This window comes from Pleurodeles waltl, chromosome 3_1 (assembly GCF_031143425.1).
Source record: "Pleurodeles waltl isolate 20211129_DDA chromosome 3_1, aPleWal1.hap1.20221129, whole genome shotgun sequence".
Taxonomy (NCBI): domain Eukaryota; kingdom Metazoa; phylum Chordata; class Amphibia; order Caudata; family Salamandridae; genus Pleurodeles; species Pleurodeles waltl.
Genome location: NC_090440.1, coordinates 1528963475 through 1528985627, shown reverse-complemented (window position 1 = coordinate 1528985627; position 22153 = coordinate 1528963475). Strand labels below are relative to the sequence as shown.

Here is a 22153-nt window from a genome sequence, read left to right as displayed (position 1 = left end):
TAATCAAGCAAGAACAGGTACACTTTGTAACCCTGTGTATGTAGAAAAAAGATGGCACTGGGGGTCATGTACTTGTGAATTATTAAAAGGGAAGAAAGTAGAGAAGTTCAGGTCAAAAAGGAGAATTTGTAACTGATAGTGCTGCTCCACCAATTCGTAGACACAATCTGTGGTACAGGTGTGTAGGAACATTAAAGTGTGCTTATTGTAGATCTGGAAAGGTAAAGAACTACAGTTCCTGTAGCAATAGGGGGATCTCTTGCAAGATGCCCATCTGAAATTCATTAGAAATCTGCTGATTTCTTAGAGGTCTGAGATAGATCTCCATTCATACTTTCTTCCTCACTAGGAAGAACCTGATGCAAACAATTTTGCAATCGCAAACAGTGCGAATCACAAAATTCATCCATTTGCTAATGCAAAAATGCCTTTGAAGATTTATGAAAGGCATTCACAGTGCAATTTCAAGGAATCGCTAAAATAGTGATTCCCTGAAATTGTGACCCCATTTAGGGAATCGCAAATTGCGATTCTCTAAATAGGAAATCTCAAATAGGGAACTCCTATTTGCGATTTCCAAAGCACATGTATCATGCATTTCCTAAATGCGAATTGGGCATTTAGGAAATACAATTACCACCAAATCCAATTTGGAGGCAAGCATGTGCAATTTTAAAAAATGCATTATAAATGCATTTTTAAAAATGACATGTAGCGCACACATGCCCCTAGGGCATGTGTGCGCTTCACATGTCCACAAATATTCTTTTGGGGTGCATCAAAGGGGGCCTTAGGCCCCAGCACCCTGGGGTTTGCATTACCTAATTTGTGAATTCCTAACAGGAATTTGCAAATTAGGTAATGCAAAACCATTTACACCTAAGGGCCTACAGGCCCATAGGGATGAATGGAGTCCCATTCCCTAACTGCGATTTGGTAATAGCGATTGCGATTTTTAAGAAATCGCTATTACCGAATCGCAATTTTCACACATCCCTTTTTTGCATTTCTTAAATAGCAATTTCTTAAAAATCACTATTTAGGAAATGCAAACCGGGACTTTGATACATCTGGCCCCTGGAGTAGAATTCCAGACTTCATTCATTGAGTCTGCTGTACATTTTCAACCGCTCTCTGAAGATCAAGCAGAGTTTCCTACTGATGTTTTCATAGATACAGTTGGTGTTCCTTCCAAGCTGGGTCCTTGCACAGTCTTTCCAGGAATTACAGGGTGTGGTGGACTGCACTACCTAGAGTACCCATCAGTCAATGGTAATCTTGACCCATTTGAAAGTGAAGGTGATTCTCCCCTTCACAACCTATGTGGGAGTTAGTGGTGAAGGCAGGATGGAAAAGCAGGCTCACTTTGTAATGTCGCCGAGTGTGACTGCAATGCAATGATTTTCCTTCTGCTCTATAGTAGCTCTGGTGACCTCAGCCTCTACCTGTTGAACGGATTTAGTCATAACCAGTTTGTCTGGAAGGGTAGGACCTTGTCATCTGTACTGGCTGTAGAATCAATCACCAGTATGCTTGTGAGCATCCAGAACCACAAAAGGACTTGGAAGGCACAGATCTGCATTGCATAGCTCACAGTGTATCAAGTATACTAGAGGTGAGATGTAATGCCACATCTAGAGGTCATATAGCCCAAGAAGGGCCTATGCATTTGCTGTCTTTAAGCTTGTTACCATCATGAAACAGACTACAATCTACACAGTCCATAACCTTATTTAATTCTGGGGGGGGTGGAACTACGTGTTGCAGGATTTTTGGAACATCTGAGCCATTGCTGCAATGAATGATTACAGTAGTTGGTTAAAAATGTTGGGGGGAGTCAGGCGATCTCTAAAGTTTTTCAAGACACGGTACCACTGCTTGTTTCTTGGAATGTTTAGCCAAGAGCATTAAGCCCCCCTGCCCATTGTGATCCAAGATAGGGATAGACTTTATCGTCTTCATAGAATGCTCTTTGAAAGCATACAAAAAAGCACTACTGCTCCACTGAACAATATGATGGTCCCTGCAGAACACACTGATTTTGCAGATGCAAAACTAGTCGCTGTAAAGTCTCCATCATTTACTTCAATGAAGGCTACCAGGGTATGCATCATAAGAGGTACTCAATAATACCATGTAGGCACAGAAGGGAACACTATCTCCTGCAACCCCCTGATGGAGTAGCTCATTCATAGTCTCCTGAATGATAGTTAATGTCTTTCTAGTGACCTCCCATAATCATCTTTCTAATACTCGGGTATGTAGCAAACATCTAGCTGGACTAAGCTATAAGCAGTGTCTGAAGTTTGGTACTGGTCATCGACTTCTGCCTCTAGCTCAGAGACCAAGATATGCATTGGCAAATGAGAGAAGCAATTCAGTGGACAAAGCAAATAGGAGTGGGAGCATCCATAGATGGTGTCATAGACAAAGGGTTGTTGTCAACGTGAATGTCTTTGACAAGGTGTGTTGGTGCTTAGGTCGGTATTAACATGCTAGTCAATGATACTGTTAAAGGAGCCTTCTTACTAGAAGACAGGATGGCAATCAGCAGTTTAACTGAGGTATTAGCAGGTAACTGACAGTGTAATATCTGATAATAAGTTTCGTTACAGTTCAGCTGAGCTGGGTTTGTGTGTCATTTTGTGCAGAGATTGGCTCCCTGCTTTATTTCACCTTTTCTAATGAAGGTTTTGTTTTGTCCTTTGTAGAAGTGGAATCGGGCACTTCTGGTTTTTAACTCCAGCTGCAGGAGCTTAAAAGTTTTCCCTTTTTGCGGAAGCTACATGGAAGTGTTCGGAGAAGCACTTGCACAGAATCATACACACACACACAAAGGCATGCTTATTAGAGGGGGAAATCATCTTATTGTTAAGAGATAAGGCGAGCCTCCTTCGCATGTTCTTTAAATATTTTGAGGGGGGGACTTCTTCCAGATGTCATAACGAGAAGGTTTGAGAAATGGATAGAGACATGCCCACAGAACACAATTTTGAGAGATCTTTTCACTTTATCTGCCAGGGTGGTACTTTGAGGTGCCCCATCCATGCCAAAGAGTAGTACAATATAATACCTTGGAAACAACCCTCAGGTGATTGGAGCTGGATCTAAGGCTAGCAGAAGTTCACGGGAGAATAGGTACGAGTCCAAATCCAGTAAAATTAAGATTCCAGATAGCAAAAAGAAGAGCTTTTTCCAGGACTTTCCACACATGACATGCAGAGGAAAGCTGAGCCATGGTGAAGGTGAGAGGTCAAAACTTCCATATCAGTGGCTAGTGTTTGGGATGTTTCAAATGAGGAACATGTGCTACTAAAACACTGTTGCTGGGCTTATGACCATTTTAATACTGTTTTCAGCTATTCTAACAGTATCAAGGATTCCCAGTCTGACACAGAATCATTTATGCAAATGAATATATGAAAGATCTAACACTAGGAAAGTCCTGAAATCACAGCAATCACAGTAGATGTTCAGCTCAAACTGAAAACAAATTCCTCACAGATGAACTGCAATCTGTCTAAATGGCATACAGAAACAGTCATTGTAAAAATAGCCAGCAATTAAGTTCATGTTCTAGATAAAGTTATCTCTGCCATCTCACCCTACTAGAGCCGTCAGCCACTTTTAACACAGTAAATCAATCTACAGTGCTCAACATCCTCAAGAAAATACCAGGGCTGAGAAAAGCAGTCCTCCTCTGATTTATGTCTTACCTCAAGAATCAATGTATGCATGTAAAATTTACCAACTCTCTCCAACTCATCAGTGCTCAGAAGAGATGTTGCACAAGGGTCTGTTCTATCCCAATCTTTGGATGGATCATCTCTTCTCCTTCCTATAGTGTACTGCCATTGCCTACTACTGTTACTCTGATGACACCCCACTTTACTTGAACATTTGCTCCACCAAGAAATAGAAAGTACAAGCAGATTGTGGGCTGAAATCCGCTCATGGATGATAAGACACCATCTCAAACTGAACCCACTCCAAAGAGTTTCCCCTCATCACCCCCACAAAGTTCTACCCCAACCCAAACATGGATCAAATCATGCACTAGGTTAAATTGCCACCCCTCTATCGCTTGTGTCTAATAACCATGATTCGCCCTAGTTAAAAATAGTAACTTCAAGCAAAGACCAACTCACTGGCTACAGGGGCAGTATAGCAGCTCATGGTCCTATAAGGCATTCAATTCTTCAACTAAAAATGTTTTAAAGAACAAGTTACTTACCTTGGGTAACACTTTTTCTGATGGATGCAGTACCTACCTGTGGATGCCTCACCTTTTGAATACGCTCTATGTGCCAGCGTTCAACAGAATTTTTTTCTTTCTAGCTTTCCACCACGAGGACGTCACAATGGAAGGGATCCGCACGTGACTCCGTCTGATGTCAACTGAGCCATAAGAAGCCCTCGCCAGTGTGCTGACATCAGTTTCACCCACTTTTTTTTTTTTTTTTTTTACAGTGCCTTCGAGGTGAACAACAAAATCAGAAGCACAATACAATATATATCCTTATTTAGAAACATACATTCTGTATATTCATCTTGCCAGAAACGCATATATACACAAAATATACAACCACTTTCCTTCTCAGAATATCTACACAGGCAACGGAGGGGCAGGTGGGTCAGTGAGGAATCCGCAGGTAGATGATGTATCCACCAGAAAAAGTGTTACTGAAGGTATGTAACTTGTTCTTCTGATGAATACATCTACATGTGGATTCCTCACCTTTTGAATAGAATCCTGAAGCTGTCCCACGCTTAGAGGTGGGAACCTGCCTGCCTATACGAAGAAGACCTGCAGCACAGAACGGGCAAAATGGCCGTCCCTCCTCACGTCTGAGTCCAAGCAGTAATGTTTTGAGAAAGTCTGGAGGGAAGCCCAAGTTGCTGCCTTGCAGATGTCAACAACAGGTACACCTCTAGCCAAAGCAGAAGTAGTAGACCTAGCTCTGGTAGAATGACCTCTGATGACCTCGGAAGGATCCTTCTTCGCGAGTGCATAACATTTTAATGCAAAGAACCTTGACAGCGTTCTGTTGTCGACAGCTTTGCCCTTCCATCTTGCACACGTAGCCGACGAACAGCTGATCATCCGTCCTAAACTCTCTCACCCTGCCCATAAAGAAGCTCAACGCTCTCGATGGATCCAGACGGGGCAGTCTTTGGTCTTCCTTAGAGTGATGGGGAGGAGGGTAAAAGGACATAACGGTAATGAACTGCCCTAAATGAAAAGGAGTCAGTACCTTTGGCAGGAATGCCGCCCTAGTTTACAGGACCACCTTGTTAGCATAGAAAGTGGTAAAAAGGAGTTTTACACTCAGTGCTTGGAGTTCACTAACATGCCTAACCTACATGATCTCTATGAGAAAAACATTTTTAAATGTAAGGAGACTCAACGGGCAACTATGCAATGGTTCAAACGGTGAACACATCAGGTACGTCAAAACTAATTTGAAATCAAACTGAGGCATTATGAATGGAGTGGGAGGAAACCTATTAGACAAAGCCTTAGGAAATCTTAGAACTACAAGGGACTTAAAGAGGGTTGATCAGGTAAGCAAATAAATGCAGACAGTGCAGAAAGATAACTCATCACTGTCGCAATTGCACAACCTTGTTGCACCAAGGAAAGAGCAGACTGCAAAATATTAGACACATATACCTCTAGAGGATCAACGTGTTTGTTCTCACACCATTTGACAAACTTGGCCCATTTACCAGCATAGACCGTTTTGGTGGAGTGTTGCCTGGCCGACAAAATAATATCCACCACTTGCTGGGCAGGGGGGGATTGGGAGTGGAGGGGGGGAGGGGGGGCGGGGCGGGGGATTGGGAGTGGAGGAGAAAAGTAATTCAGGTTGCCCCGTTCAATCTCCATGTAGGTGCAAGCTCTGGAGGTGGCGGTGTAGTAGACCTAGCTCTGGTAGAATGACCTCTGATGATCTATTTTCTTGGATATAAAGAGGAGATCTAACCCATGAGGCGGGCAGAGCAGATGGCGGAGTGAGCTGAAGGAGGTCTGTGTACCACACCCTTCTAGGCCAATCCGGGGCTATTAATATGACTTGGGCGAAATGTTCCTCAGAACCAGAGGAATAAAGGGTATGAAGGGAAATGCATAAAGCAACTGACTGTCCAGTCCAACTGAAATAGATCCCCCAGCGCTCCCTGCATCGGATACTGAAGGCTGCAGAATAACGGGCAGTGACCGTTCTCCCAAGTGGCAAACAGGTCTATTTGAGGTGTCCCTCCAGTTGGAAGATGGTTTGCTACTATGCAAATCTGACGGTCTTGAGCCCAGGACCAAAATCGTAGAGCCTCTGCAGAGAAGGCACAACCCTACCCCTCCCTGTTTGTTGATGTACCACATCGCGGTAGTGTTGTCTGTTGAGATCTGAACAGACTGGATGTGAATGGAAGGGAGGAAGGCCTTGAGAGCCAGACGTATCCCCTGTAATTCCAACAGATTTACGTGAAACATGTTCTTCTGGAGACCAAACTCCCTTGATATCCAGATCCCCCAGATGTGTTCCTAGAGTGGAAGCATCAGTTATTTGATATCACTGGAAACCGTGAGCAAAACAGCCTTACTTGTGATAGATTGCCATCCACACTCCGCCACTGAAGATCCACTGCAGTGTCCCTGGGGACTCTTTTTGACTCCTTGAGATCTCCATTGTGTTGAAACCACTGCTTGCGGAGGCACCACTGGAGAGCCCTTATGTGCTAACGTGCATGAGTGACAACAGAATACAAGAAGTGAACAGAACAAGCAGGCGTAGGACCTTTAGGACTGGAACAACTGCTCCATCCTAGAACAATGGAATCATAGCCTGAAAGACGAAAATCCTCTGAGGAGGAAGGCAGGCATAGTGTCCAATACTGCCTAAGACCTAATGACTTGGCAGTGGCCTTACTCTCCTTAAACCTTTCTAAGACAGTGTCTGCTGTCTCTCCAAACAATCTGACCCGTCAAAAGGGAGATCCGTTAAGGTGGACTGTACATCAGGGGAGAACCCCAAACCTCTAAGCCATGCATGCCTTCTGCTTGCAATTGATGTTCCCATGGCTCTGGCAACAGAGTCTGCCGTATTCAGGCCTGACTGAATAACCCGTCTAGCTTCCACTTGACTATCCTGAACCAGCTCCTTAAACTGTTCCTGGACATCCTGTGGCAGTCTGGGAACAATCTCTTTGGCCAAGTCCATCAGTGCATGGACATATCTGCCCAACACCCATGTAACATTTACTGACTTCAATGCTATGCTACCGGAGGGAAAGATCTTTTTAGTAGATTATTCCATACGTTTTGATTCCCTGTCAGCCGGAGTCGTAGGGAAGGAACCAGGCGTAGCCTTCAAAGAACAAGAAGCCTGCACAACCAGCCTTTGGGGTGACGGATGCTGACTCAAACTATGAGTCACCTGTCGCAGCTCTACACCTCCTTGAAATGGCTTCTGAAACAGCAGAAGTTAACAGGCTTCTGCCACCGACCCAGGACTGGCTCACACAAAGACTCATTAAAAAAGGAAGCAGGGGTTTCAGACGCAGCAGAGAATGAGTGAAGAATGATGTTTGAGGTGAAATTAACTTTGGAGTGCAGAGCTACTCCGTAGGAAAATGCCTTTCATGGCATGGTTACCCCCTAACTTTTTGCCTTTTGTTGATGCTAGTTGTAGGGAAATGCCTCCCTTGGCATGGTTACCCCCTAACCTTTTGCATTTTGTTGATGCCATTTAAGATTGAAAGTGTGCAGGGACCCTGCTAACCAGGCCCCAGCAGCAATTTTCTTTCTCTAAACTGTACCTTTGCTCCCACAATTGGAACAGCCCTGGCACACAGAAGTCCCTTGTAACTGGTACCCCTAGTACCAAGGGCCCTGTGGCCAGGGAAGGTCTCTAAGGGCTGCAGCATGTATTATGCCTCCCTGGGGACCCCTCACTCAGCACATGTACACTGCCTCACAGCTTGTGTGTGCTGGTGGGGAGAAAATGACTAAGTCGATATGGCAGTCCCCTCAGGGTGCCATGCCCTCAACCCACTGCCTGTGGCATAGTTAAGTCACCCCTCTAGCAGGCCTTCCAGCCATAAGGCAGGGTGCACTACACCACAGGGGAGGACATAGTTGCATGAGCACTATGCCCCTACAGTGTCTAAGCCAAACCTTAGACATAGTAAGTGCAGAGTAGCCATAAAGAGTATATGGTCTGGGAGTCTGTCAATTACGAACTCCACAGTTCCATAATGGCTACACTGAAATCTGGGAGGTTTGGTGTCAAACTTCTCAGCACAATACATGCACACTGATGCCAGTGTGGGATTTATTGCAAAATGCACACAGAGGGCATCTTAGAGATGCCCCCTGCATGCCAGTCCAACTCCGTGTTTTAGGCTGACCAGTTCGTGCCAGCCTGCCACAACCAGACAAGTTTCTGGCCACATGGGGTGAGTGCCTTTCTCACTTTGTGGCCAGGAACAAAGCCTGCACTGGGTCACTGGGTGGAGGTGCTTCTCACCTCCCCCTGCAGGAACTGTAACACCTGGCGTTGAGCCTCAAAGGTTACAACACACCAGGGCATCCCAGCTAGTAGAGATGCCCACCCCTCCAGACACAGCCCCCACTTTTGGTGGCAAGTCTGGAGGAGATAATGAGAAAAACAGGGAGGAGTCACCCACCAGTCAGGACTAAGGTTTCCTGAGCTGAGGTGACCCCTACCTTAGGAAATCCTCCATCTTGTTTTGGAGGATTCCCCCCAATAGGATTAGGGATGTGCCCCCCCCATCCCCACAGGGAGGAGGCACAAAGAGGGTGTAGCCACCCTCCAGGGCAGTAGCCATTGGCTACTGCCCCCCAGACCTAAACACACCCCTAAATTGAGTATTTAGGGGCAACCCTGAACCCAGGAAATCAGATTCCTGCAACCTACAACAAGGACTGCTCACCTGAAAGCCCCACAGAGACAATGGAGACTCCAGCTGACTTGGCCCCAGCCCTACCGGTCTGTCCCCAGACTCAAAGAACCTGCACAGCGACGCAGCCAGCGGGACCAGCGACCTCTGAGGACTCAGAGGACTGACCTGCACCTGAAGGACAAAGAACCTCCTGAGTACAGCAGCTCTGTCCAGAAACAGCAACAAAATTGCAACAAAGAAGCAACTTTAAAGAGCCTCACTTCCCACCAGAAGCGTGAGTCTTCACACACTGCACCTGACGCCCTCAGCTCGAGTCCAGAACAACCAACACCGTAGAGAGGACTCCCAGGCGACTAACGATTTGGACACCCTGAGTCAACCTCCCTGCACCCCCACGGCGACGCCTGCATAGAGGATCCAGAGGCTCCCCCTGACCAAAGGAACCCAACGCATGGACCAAGCACTGCACCCGCAGCCCCCAGGACCAAGAGGAACCACCTACCAGTGCAGGAGTGACCAGCAGGCGGCCCTCATCCTAACCGAGTCGGTGGCTGGGCAGAGAAGCCCCCCTGTGCCCTGCCTGCATCGCCAGAGTGACCCCTGGGTCCCTCCATTGTTTTCAATAGCAAACCCAACGCCTACTTTGCACACTGCACCCGGCCACCCCTGTACCTCTGAGGGTTTGTTTTGTGTTGCTTTGTATGGTATGTCCCCCCCCCTGTGCTCTACAAAGCCCCCCCCCCCCCCGGGTCTGCTCCCCGAGGACACAGGTACTTTCCTGCTAGCAGACTGGAACCGGAGCACCCCTTTTCTCCATAGGTGCTTATGTTATTTGGGCCTTCCTTTGACCTCTGCACCTGACCGGCCCTGGGTTGCTGGTGCAGTGACTTTGGGGATGCCTTGAACCCCCAAACAGTGGGCTGCCTATGCCCAGGAGACTGAACTTGTAAGTGCTTTACTTAACTGAGAAACAAACTATTACTTACCTCCCCCCAGGAACTGTTGATTTTTGCAGTGTCCACTTTAAAAATAGCTTATTGCCATTGTAGCCAAAACTGTGTATACTACTGTTTTAATTCAAAGTTCCATACTTACCTGTGTGAAGTACCTTACAATTTATGTACTTACCTAAATTCTGAATCTTGTGGTTCTAAAATAAATTAAGAATGTTTTTTTATAAAAACCCATTGGCCTGGAGTTAAGTCTGTGAGAGTGTTCTTATTTATTGCCTGTGTGTGTACCACAAATGCTTAACACTACCATCTGATAAGCCTACTACTCGACCACACTACCACAAAATAGAGCATTCGTATGATCTAGTTTTGCCACTATCAACCTCTAAGGGCAAGCCTTGGACTCTGTGCACACTATCTCTCACTTTGAGATAGTATATACAGAGCCAACTTCCTACATACTCCTTGTAATCCCGATTCAAAAAGTCTAAGGCATTAAAACAATCCCACAACCAGGAAATTGCTGAAAAACAAAGACATATTTGTATGGCAACTTATATAAAAAGAAGAAAAAAAAGAAAACAGCAAGCGCTGCTGCTACAGTGTCATCTTAGACCCTGAGGAACAAGTATCAGTCCCAGTGCCTTCAATCTGTACAAAGAATACTGTGCTAGATTAAGGCTTTATATTGATTTGTTTACTATCTATAATATAGTATTTGATATTAAGCATGTATATATTTTCTTAGATATAAAGCCCAATAGTGTTATTTGAAATTGGCTAGATTTAAAGTTATTTTGTACTTCGTTTTCACAGTTATTTGTTGCGTTTTTTATGATGGATTTAATTGTAATTTGTGACTTTTAATATGCGCTTGTGCAAGGTTCTCCACCCCCCCCTTAGGGTCCAGTTTGCATATCAAACAGATTTTTTTCTAGGAATGCTATATTTTTTGTTCCCAAGAAATTCTCAATACAAGTTCCAGTGTATTCATCTATCAGGTCAGATAACTTTGAATGCATGGCCAAAGCTGCAGGGATCATTCTAAATACACGTTCACAATGGGTATTTTGTCAATGGACCAGTCAAGCTCCCACAAATTAATTTAACTAGAAATTTGGTGCCAGGGGAATATTGCTCATTGAGATCAGAACCAGAACAGAGGTTCAAGTGTCCCTTTGGGCACTAGTCCAGGATTCCAAAGAAGACGCAGAAATAGAAAAATCTACCTTCAACTGGCACCTGTGCCCTAGTGTTTTTCAAGCATAAGCATCTAGAGTTTGACTAGTCAAAGGAATTTAGAGGGAACATATGGGTGAGAGACTTTTTTTTTGGTGGAGGGATGTCTGCCTGCCGAAGACACTTACTACCTCAGGAGGAAGGTTGAAAGTAGTCAACTGTCACAGCTCAATGTCCAAAAAAGTAGATTTAAGTTGTACAAGGTTCAGGCGCAGGGCTCTGGCTTGCTGCTTCAACAGGTACTCCTTTCTAAGAGGCAGCTGAATTGGAGGACTGATGCTCATGGTCAGAAGTCGTGGGCACTACACTCTCCTGGTTTAATCCAGAACAACTAAAATGACTTTGGCGAAGTTGCTCCTGAACTACTTCAGAACTCTGGAAATTAAATGTGGAGGAGGGAAGGTGTGCAGGAGTCCCAAGCTCCAGTCATACCAAAGGCATCTCCAACGGAGAAGTACCTTGGAAATTCCAATGTACATTGCACATTCTGAGTGGTGATGAAAGGATCAAGACAGTTCTCAGTATTGTCGGAAGACGCCCTGTGCCACCTCGGAACATAGCTGCCATCCATGATCCTCTGGGCCATGCTGGCTGAGATCACCTCCACTGGTGTTTAAAGATCCTGTCAGGTGATGTACAACCAGGGAGATGTCCCAACGACTAAGCCAGTTCCATAGGTGCATAACCTCTTGGCACAGGGCCCACAACTCCTCCCCATCCTGCTTGGTGTAGTACCACATGGAGGACGTGTCTTTAAAAGTCTTCACTCAATTCCCCCTTTGATGAACAGAAGAAAAACCTTTAATGCCAAATAAATCACCTGCAACAACAACAGGATGATGTGCAGGGCACTTTTCTGCCACAGACCCGAGTCCTATGATCTCTATGTTTTCCAGATGGCCTCCCCAACACAGCAACAATGCATCTGCCATGACCATAAGTTCTTGGTGGGGCAGGGGGAGGGTTATGCCGCTGGTCCAACTGGAGGCCAGAAACCACAACTGCAGATCTTTCACTGTCTCCTCGGACAGCTGGATGAAATCTGAGGTGTTCCCTTGGTACTGAGCCCACTGAGAATTCGGATGCCACTCCAGGCCCACATGTGCCATCTAATCCAATAACAGGATACAGGGCTCTGAGACCTCCAAGGTCAAGTGTTGAAACAGTGGGATCATTGCCCAAATATTCTGAACTCGTGGAGGAGGAGGAAAGGATTGAAACAGACAGTGACCAGGATGACTCCAATGAAAGGGAGCATCGAAAAAGTCAGGTGTGACTGCAGCACATTGATGATAAAACCCAAGGATATCAACAGGTCAGCAGTCATCTGAAAGTGGTTGCAAAGAATTAGCAGGTGGCCATCCGAATTGCATTGTGGTATGGGTGACATGTCTGGGTGGAATAGAGGAAGGGCGGAGCATAGCTGTATTGGATGATTTCAACCTATGTGTTTGATGTGATTTTTTTGTCACCTGTGAAGGTAAAAAAGAATCTGACATCCAACACGGTGGTAGTGCACCACTAAGGGTAAGCTAAAGGGTGTTTGGAGGTGGCAGGTTAAGCGGGTGAGGGCAGTTGATTGACTGGCTGACATGCTATCTACTGGAGCGCGAGAGAACTGCTGAGAAAAATCTCCAGATCCAATCTAGTGCTTGGGTTTTCATAAGGTGTGGAATCCGTGGTTAGAAGTATCCATCACAAAAGTTACACCCTCAGACATGCACCATGCACTTGCTATTAGCTTCAGATAGGGCAATGTTGTGGGGGCAGAGAGGGTAAAGCAGTCAGTTCAATTCAGAGGACCAATTTCAATAGTTCAGTTCTTGTCCACATATCTCCTTGTTGACTTCTGTGGAACAGCAATTCAGTTTTCAGATGGACAGTGGCAACTGGGCCTTCACTGCTGTATTAAAGCCATTGTCAATAGTGCAGTTCCAGGAGCTAGACAAGCTTTTTATTGTCACAAGACACTGCAGATCAAGACTCATGCATACTTTGTCACGGAGATGGGGGGGGGGTTGCTGATAGTCTCACTTCTGCAAGCACTCGCTCTCAACTGTCCTTTACAGCTGGTTTTGAAATCCAGGGTATTACCAGGTGCTAGTTCCAGAGTTGGGAATCAAGCGATGAGCTTTGCCATGTTGAAACATCAGGCTCCCAACCAACCAGAGCAAAGGTCTCCTTTATGGACTTCCTCATAGCCTTTCCACACACTCGAGGGTGAATTAAAACATCCCATACAGAGGGGCGGGGTTGTGGGTGGGGGGTGAGGGGGGTGAGAAAGTGAAAGTGTGTGTCTGTGTATCGGGTGTCACAATGGATCCATACCCCTTCACAAACCTCCTGTAGTACCCAGTCAAGCCAAGGAATGCCCCGACTTGAGGCTGGGTTTTTGGAGCTTCCCAGTCCAGAATTGTCTGGTTCTTGGACTGCAAAGGTTAAACCTGGCCTCCACCTTCAAGGTGGCCAAAGTATACAACAGTGCCCTGTCCTATCTGGCATTCTGATGCCCTGATATTGTGGCCTACTGATTGCAGAGCCTGCAACACCTTCCCCAGGTGGATCAGGTGATCCTGGTGGGAGGAGCTAAAGACAGCAATGTCATCTAGATATGCTGCACTGGAGGACTCCAAGCCAGCAAGGACTTGATTCTCCAATTTCTGGAAGGTGGCAGGGGCAATTCTTGAAACCTAAGGGCATAACAGTGAACTGATAATACCCATCAGGTGTAGAGAATGCAGTCTTTTCCTTTGTTCCTGGTGCCATGCAAATTTGCTAGTACCCTGCAGTTAAGTCAAAGGTACTGAGGAATTTTGCTGCACCAAACGTATCTATCAGCTCATCTGCCCTTGGAATAGGGTGAGCATCTGTCTTGGTTACAGAGTTGAGACCTCTGTAGTCCACACAGAACCTCATCTCTTTCTTTACATCCTTGGAAAGAGATCTGGGGACCAAGACCACTGGGCTAGCCCACGGATTGTCAGAGGAGTCAATAACCCCTAACTCCAGCATCTTGTTGACTTCAACTCCGATATCCTACGTAACTTAGTCAGACGGTCTATAGATTTTGTTTTTGACAGGCAAGCTGTCTCCTGTGTCCGCATCATGGGTACACAGGTGTGTTTGTCCAGGGGTTAAGGAAAAGAATTCAGCATACTGCTGCAGGACTTGCCTGCAGTCAGCCTGCTGTTAGGCAGTGAGGGTGTCGGAGTAGAGAACTCCATCAAATGACCCATCTTTAGGGTTGTGTGAGAAGATGTAAGGGAGAGGTTCACTCTCTGCTTCCTGATGCCAACCAGTAACCATCAGCATGGTTACATCATCCCTCTCGCAGTAGAGTTTGAGGCGGTTCACATAGATCACCCTTTTGGGTGCCCTGCTAGAGCCTAGGTCTACCAAGTAGGTGACCTCACTCTTCTTTTCCAGGGTAGGATGAAGACTACTCCATCTGTCTTGAAGTGCCCTGGGAGCCACAGGCTCCAGAACCCATACCTTCTTCCCTGGTTGGAACTCCACCAGTACAGCCTTTTGGTCATACCACTGCTTCTGGAGCTGTTGGCAGCCCTCAAGGTTTTCGGATGTCTTTTCCATGTACTCAGCCATCCTAGAGCAAAGGCCAAGCGCACAGTCCACCACATCTTGCTTAGGCTCATGGAAAGGTCTCTCCCAACCTTCCTTCACAAGTGCACGTAGTCCTCTAACAGGTTGCCAAACAGAAGTTCAAAGCGGGAAAACCCTACTCCCTTATGAGGCACCGCCCTATAAGCAAAACGGAAGCATTGCAGGAGCACATCCCAATTAGTTTTTTTGGGAGCCCCATGATCATGCCCTTCAATGTCTTGTTGAACCTTTCAACAAGCCCATGGTTTATGGATGGTATGGTGAATTTATGTCACCCCACACTCATTTCATGTGTTTCAGGTAAGCTGACATGAAGTTGGCATCTCTTTCAGAAACCACATCCTTAGGAAATCCTATCCAGGTAAAGATACCAATAAGGGCTTTGGCTAATGCAGGAGCTGTAGCAGACCTAGGAGGAACTGATTCAGGATTCCTGGTAGCATGATCCACTACTAACCAATATATATTGGTTTCCTGAGGCTGTGGACCCACTATGTACACACAAACCCTTTCAAGGGGAACCCTACCACTGCTAATGGAATTAGGGGGGCCTTTGGGTGGCCACCTGCCTTACCACTTGGCAGGTGACACAGGAGCTGCAAAACTCCTTGACCATTTGGGACATGATGGGCCAGGAGAAATGGCTGACAGGTCTATTCCATGTTTCAGTTTGCCCCAGATGCCCAGCTAGGGGGATGTCATGGGCTAAAGTGAGGGTGAATTCCTTAAACTGCTGAGGCACTACCACTCCCCTGGTTGCACCAGGTGAGGGGTTTCTGGCCTCAGTGTAAAGAAGTCCTTCCTCTCAATAGACCCTGTGGGAGCCACTCCCTTCTCCTGTGCAGCTGCCTCAGACCTTCAAGAGTGAGACAGGTTCTCTGTCCCTGGCACAGCTGATCCCTAGAGGGTCCCCCTGGGCCCAATAGCTCTACCTGATAAGGATCAAACTCCACAGGCTCAGTTCCCTCAGAGGTCGTCAAGCCCTCTCCCTGAGAAGAGGAGTCCTGTGCTTTTTGCTGTTTAGAAGCTGGTTCCCCCCAGTCTTCCTGTCTTTTCTCTTGGAAGATTAGGTCAACACTTCTTGTTCACCCTGTGCTCGGCTTTGTGCTCCAGTTTTCACACACTTACCATCTCAGAGATTCCCAGCATGGCTGCCTGGGTTTTGAGTTCCACCTCAGCCCAAGCTGAGGAAGCCAGATCATTCCCTAGCAGACACTCAACTAGGATTGCAGAAGAGACCACTACCTGTTTCAGGCCAGTAACCCCTCCCCATTCTAAGGTCACCATAGCCATGGGATGGGCCTTAGTCAAGTTGTCAGCACTGGTAACTGTATATGATTGTCAAGTTAAGTACTGTCCTGGGGAAACCAGTTTTTCTGTCACCATAGTGACACTGGCACCTGTATCCCTCATGGATTCTACCTTACCTTAGTCCCATTAATCAATGGATGCTGCCTGTATTTGTTCATATTAGGGGGCAAGACAGCAAGAGTCACAACATCTACCCCACCCTCAGAAACTAAAGTAGCTTCAGTGTGAACCCTGATTTGCTCTGGGCACACTGCTGATCCCACCTGGAGACTGGCTATACCAGTGTTAACTGGTGCAGTGCGGGGGGCATACTGTTGGGACAGGCCAGATCTCCAGTTTGGCGTCCATGCTGTTTACAGTTGAAACACCAAGCCTTTTAGGGAGTCAAAGTTTTTACCCTTGTACCCATGTGAAGATGCTCGCGCTCACCCTCTTGAGCAAGTTTTTGGGGCCCTTGAGAAGACTCTACTTTTATCTTTAGATGTCTCACCACCCTTCTTCCACTGGGGAGGTTTGGTAACCCCTTTCTTTTGGTCACCCCCAGTGGAAGTCATGGTCAACCCAGTCTTGACTCAATGGCCTGCCTTCTATCCCAAGTATTGGGGAGAAATGAGACCTACGTCTTCCAGATATTGATGCAACTCATCATTGACGCAGTTAAGATTTTATTTTTCACAAATCAATTATAAAGCCCATAATGGTTATGCATTCCACTGCCAGTTATCCAACCATCTAGTGTTTTCACTGAGAAGTCTACGAAATCAACCAAGGACTGGATCCAGGATTTGTGACACCCCCCAACCCAATTCTATACTCCTCAGTGATGAATCTAAAGCCCTCAATCAGGGTAGCTTTCATGCGGTCAAAGGATTCGGCATCTGCACCAGTGAGTGTGAGGAGCCTATCCCTACACTTACCAGTGAACAGTTCACAAAGGAGAGCTCCAGAATGAATCTTTCAATTTTCTGATTCCACAAGCTGTGAAACACTTGGTGATGTCAACACCTTTCTCATACTTGGAGACAATCCTTTTGGGGATTCTAAGGGTATCAGAGTGCTCTCTGTCCCTAGCTGTTGCATTACTGCCACCATAATGGGTGCTAAGCCCATTTCTGCTTTCTCCCTTTCTATAGCTAGGAGCGGTCTCTCCAAGGCTAACCTTATCGCCATCCTTGCTAAAAGAAGGCCCTCTTCATTGAGGCTGCCTTCAATGTTCCCAGAGGAGCTTGACTCCCCTGTGGGAGAACCAGATTCTGTGAGCACTATCTGGGAGACAGGGACCTTGGGTCCCTGTCCTCCTTAGTTAGGTTAGGGAGGAGGAGTTCATTCTACTAATCACTAACTTCTTCCCCATCTGAGGGGAGGTGTTCCTCCCCAGTAAGGTGTTCCTTAGTGTAATCTGCCAAGAGCTCCTGGAGCTTGGTAGGGTTGGAATCACTGACTTGTTTCAGTCTGCAGAGGGACCTTAACTCTCTCATCCAAAGATGGAGGTAAGGGGTGATGTTGAGTTTCATCACCATGTCCTCTGCGCTGCTCTCTTTGTTAGTAATGTTGGGGATTACTTTTAGGAACTGAAAAATACTTCTAGCTACTTACTCCTATCTATAGTAACTTTTAAAACTTAAAAAGAAATGCTAAAGGGGACTTAACCAAGGTCCTAGCAGGACTTTTAAAAATGTAGAAAAAAAAATGCCAATTCAAAAATCAATTTAATCTAAGGGCCATTTTGAAACTTAGTAGCGTGATCACATATTGGCTGAGTAGTCCAGCAAAGGAAAAGTCGTAGACCTCACCGCTGATCCACTAATGTAGGAAGCGGACTCTGTATCTAATATATCAAAATGAGATATGGTGTGCACAGAGTCCAGGAGGGTTAAATGGGAGGCCTGGTGCAAACATCGTTGGGCTTTTCAAAAGGGGGTCAGTTTTGGGAAACCACAGGCTGGATAAGTAGGAGGGCCCCCTGCTGAACGTTGCTGGGCCAGTGGTCGGATTCCCCAAGGCCAGGGGGCATGAGGCATTTGGTATCTTCATACGGTTCTGTCACGGTCAGTGGGGTCCTCTGGATTTAGGCTGCAGGCGTAGTCGTGCTGGCCAGGAGGGGTCAATCCAGTGTGGACACAAGGTCAGAATCTCGTGGTCACCTGGACTCAGGCCGTGGGGGTCTGCTGCAGAGTGGGCAGGACTTGCAGATCCGGGGCGATTTTGGAGTCCTTCTTGGAGTTTCTTGTGGACAGAGCCGCAGTGCTCAAAAGTTCTTGGTTCTCTGGTAAGCAGGCAGTCCTATAGGGGTTTTTAGAGGTCGCTGGTCCTGCAGGATGCGTCACCTTTTTGTAGCAGGGCTTCTGAAGCGTAAGACAGGCCAGTAGGTCTGAGGCCAAATCAGTTGCTGTCTGGAGTCTTCTCTGCTGGGGTCAGCTTAGCAGTCCTTCTTGCTTCTTTCTTCTTGAGGTCGCCAGGAATCTGGTGAGCTAGGTTGAGGGGTGCACTTAAATCTTAGATTTAGGGGCATTACAGGGGTCAGAGAGCAGTAGCCAAAGGCTACTGTCCCTGAGGATGGCTACACCCTTCCTGTGCCCACTTCCTTTGGGGAGGGGGGCTTATTCCTAACCCTATTGGTCTCTGTCCTCCAAACCAAGATGGAGGATTCAGCAGGGAGGTGGTCACTTCAGCTCTGGACACCTCAGGAGTGGTCCTAGCTGAAGTGGTCACTCCTCCTTGTTTTTCCTAATTTTCCTGCCAGACTCGCTCGGAGTAGCAGTTCCAAAACGTAGTTCTTTTGCTCACCATGCCATCTCAGTTTGGACCCAGCCATAGGCAAATCACCCTTGACCATGCTTCTCATGGTAACAGTCCAGCCCAGACCTAGGACGGGTTTTACCCTGATAAGGGCTCATCAACCAGGTATAGCTTGGTTCAGTGGCATAGTGAGCATGGGACCCATGTACCCATGTCTGGGCATACCCTTGTCACTTAAGGTGGTACTTTAAACAAACAAAAAGTGATAGGACGAATGCTTCCAAATTGTGTAACCACCTGCAATCCCTTGTTGTAGCATCTGAACACATCACCTTTTGTGTGTTTCAAATACCAGGGCTGATGAGCCCATAACTATTGTGAAAACGGTCCTGGGTTCTAGTCTTCCGCTTCAGGGAGGAACAGGCCCGGCAGTTCAGACTGAATTGTTCCCATGATGAGCAGGGTCAAGACTATTTTAATATGGCAGGGTCCAAATTGAGGCGACATGGCGGGCAAAAGAATAATATGTTGGAATGTTATCCTGAGCCATTGTTAGTATTTAGACAAATTACAAACATTCCTCTCATCATGTTTTGTCATTCTGAGATTTGTCATTTGAAAACTGTAGTCCATTTTTTTTCCTTCGGCTAGTCCACTTACAATTTTTTATTTATACACTTTAAACCCCACACTGACCTATAATCTGTGGTATACATACAAAACACCACAGTGGAGCTGAACATTGAGCACTTTATCCCTAAATCGAGGGACAAAATGAAAAGAAAAGTGAATAAAACACAAAAAAATAAGAGTCGAAGAGCAAACTCACTTGACATCCACATTACATCAATCAAGCAATTTTGAAACTCAACACTGAACAAAGTCTCTACTAACCACACAACCAAACACAAAAAACTAACACTCAATTGAGGGTTGCTTAAGTGAAGCAAAATTGTTTTTAAGGATTAATATTAAGTTTATAAAACATGATATACAACTCAGATACAGTGTAAATTGGATGACATCCTAATCATCATACATCCTGACAGCTCTGAAATTAAGCAAAGAAAGAACTAGTATTTACCCAATACACATGGGTGTTACCAACCTCATTTTAACTCTGGATAGGGGCAAGAGTCCAGTGGTAATTATTTTCCTCTTTTTCAAAAGTACTTCATCCATTTAAGATAAGAAATTTTATCACCATCATGTCACTGGAACATTTTCTATGACAATAGTTTGGAAGATCACAGAATTATGATATTCTATGAAAGATACATTTTCATGGTTACCTGGTGTGATGCAGTAGAAACTGTTGGAGCTGTAATATTCAAAACTGATGACGATGTTGAGATGGTATTGGTGTTTGTACTCCCAACTGTTAAAAAAAAAAAAATCATTACATTCTTACTACATTATAAAAGGAAATTCTACCTAACAGTGCCAAAGAGAGTCAAAAGACAAATAAAAGCAGTATTATGAGGGTAAGCAACACTATTTTACCTCCAGTTCTCTCTAATGACAACCTTCAAATACATCAAACACTGATTGTTCCACCCATTTTTGGGAACCTGGAGCTACAGCTCATTTACAAGAAACGATGTTACTTCTAGTAAAGCATTTTGTTATGCCCAATATTGAGACATGTCTTAAAGCTGCTAGGCCATCTTTACCTGCTGTAGAATAGACCTTTAGTTTCGGAGAAAGTTATACTACCAATAGTAGAAAGCTTTTCAGGATACTATGGCCCATATTTATACTTTTTTAGCACTGCATTTGCGTCGTTTTTCGAAGCAAAAGCAGCACAAACTTTCAAAATACAATTGTATTTTGTAAGTTTGCACCAATTTTGTGTAAAAAAAAAAAAAACACGCAAATGAGGCGCTAAAAAAGAATAAATATGGGCCTATGTGTCTGGGGACTGAAGGTTAAGAAGAAATTATCAGTACAAATGGGCCTAATTTACAATTTTGATTTTCAGGGCAAAATCATAGGTTTTTACTGATTTCCAACACATGTAATGATATTTCAGCTTGTGAAGCTGGATTTGGAAAGATCAAGGCTCAAGAGATTTTTTTTTGCTTAAAATGATATTTAAGATCACCTTCAATAAGATGGTCCAATGACCAATTCTTAGAGACGTATACCGAATTAGCAATTAACTACAGCTGCAAGCAGTAGAGAGGTTTGCTGGTTTTCTGCTAGGAAAACTGCCTTTAATGAGCAGTGATTGATATCTTATTTAAATATTTAAAGGGAGCAGACATCAATTTTGCAAGGGTGAAAATAAAACCCGCAGAGCAGGACTTCTGACCACAGGGAAAATATTTTATTGGACCTTCTAACAAGTACTTTATAAAAGAACAGTAGAATACCAAAGTTACAAAGGACTTTTTTCATTAAGCAGTAACTGCAGTTAGGTGTGCACAGACTGTGGTAAAACAGAAATCAGATTTTGACAATCTGCTATGGTAGCACGGTTTCTTCAGGTTACGTGGTTTTGGATTGAAGCTCTTCTGTAAATGCCAGATACTGAACCTTATAAACTTGAAGACATACAACGCTCTGGTGGGTGGGAGCATATTACCACTTAGAAGGTTCATATGTTTGAGAAGCAAGTTAAGAGGACCATACCGAAAGGATTTAGAAGACAGTGCTCCAAGATTACGGACAGTAGGTTGGAGAATTTAGCATTGGAGCCTGCAGAAGCCTTGGCATGCATGTCAAATTCATGAGATCTTTTTTTACTCCCTCCCAGTCAACCTACTTCTGACCCAGGACCTTCTGACCTTCAGGAAGCGTCTCAAGACCTGGCTTTTCAAGCAGTAGTGACGCCCCCTACCCCCACAAACCCCCCCCCCCCCCCCCACCCACCCCCTAGCACCTTGAGGCCCTACCGGGTGAGTAGCGCCCTTAACAAATGATTGATTGATTACCTCTAGAAGATATTAAGTATACCACCAATGGCCTTGGGATACCTTAGCTTGATCTTGATATCTTGCGTCAACATGGGGGGGTTTGAGGCAGGGTGGGTTTTGGGGGTAAAAACACAAAGAAATGTGTCCTGTCAGAAGTGTGATGCCCTTCACTGAGGGCTTGTGGAAATTGTACACAAAATCTTGTCTTTGTGGTTGCAAAAGATCTATGTGTGGTTATCCCCATGTGTTAAACACACTCATATAGAATACACCTGTTCAACTGAAAATCTCTACTAGTACATGGCAAACTAAAGGGTGTTCATACAGACTTTGGTTTCCTTTAGTGGAATGTTTCTGGTCCACTGCCCCGGCATGATGATGCTTTCTTAGATACATTGAGATAAACAGACTTTCATTCCCATACCTACACTGTTATAAACATGCGAT

At 45.4% G+C, this 22153-nt stretch overlaps 1 protein-coding gene across 7 annotated transcripts in view; it reads right to left on the bottom strand.

Moving 5' to 3' along the window:
- EYA3 (EYA transcriptional coactivator and phosphatase 3) overlaps positions 1–22153 on the bottom strand; it is a 900226-nt gene that overhangs the window by 422806 nt on the left and 455267 nt on the right. For all 7 annotated transcript variants that reach the window (XM_069225116.1, XM_069225117.1, XM_069225118.1 and 4 more), the window contains one exon: positions 20081–20166. In XM_069225116.1, the coding sequence (XP_069081217.1) occupies positions 20081–20166 (86 nt within the window). The remainder of the gene's footprint in view (positions 1–20080; positions 20167–22153) is intronic.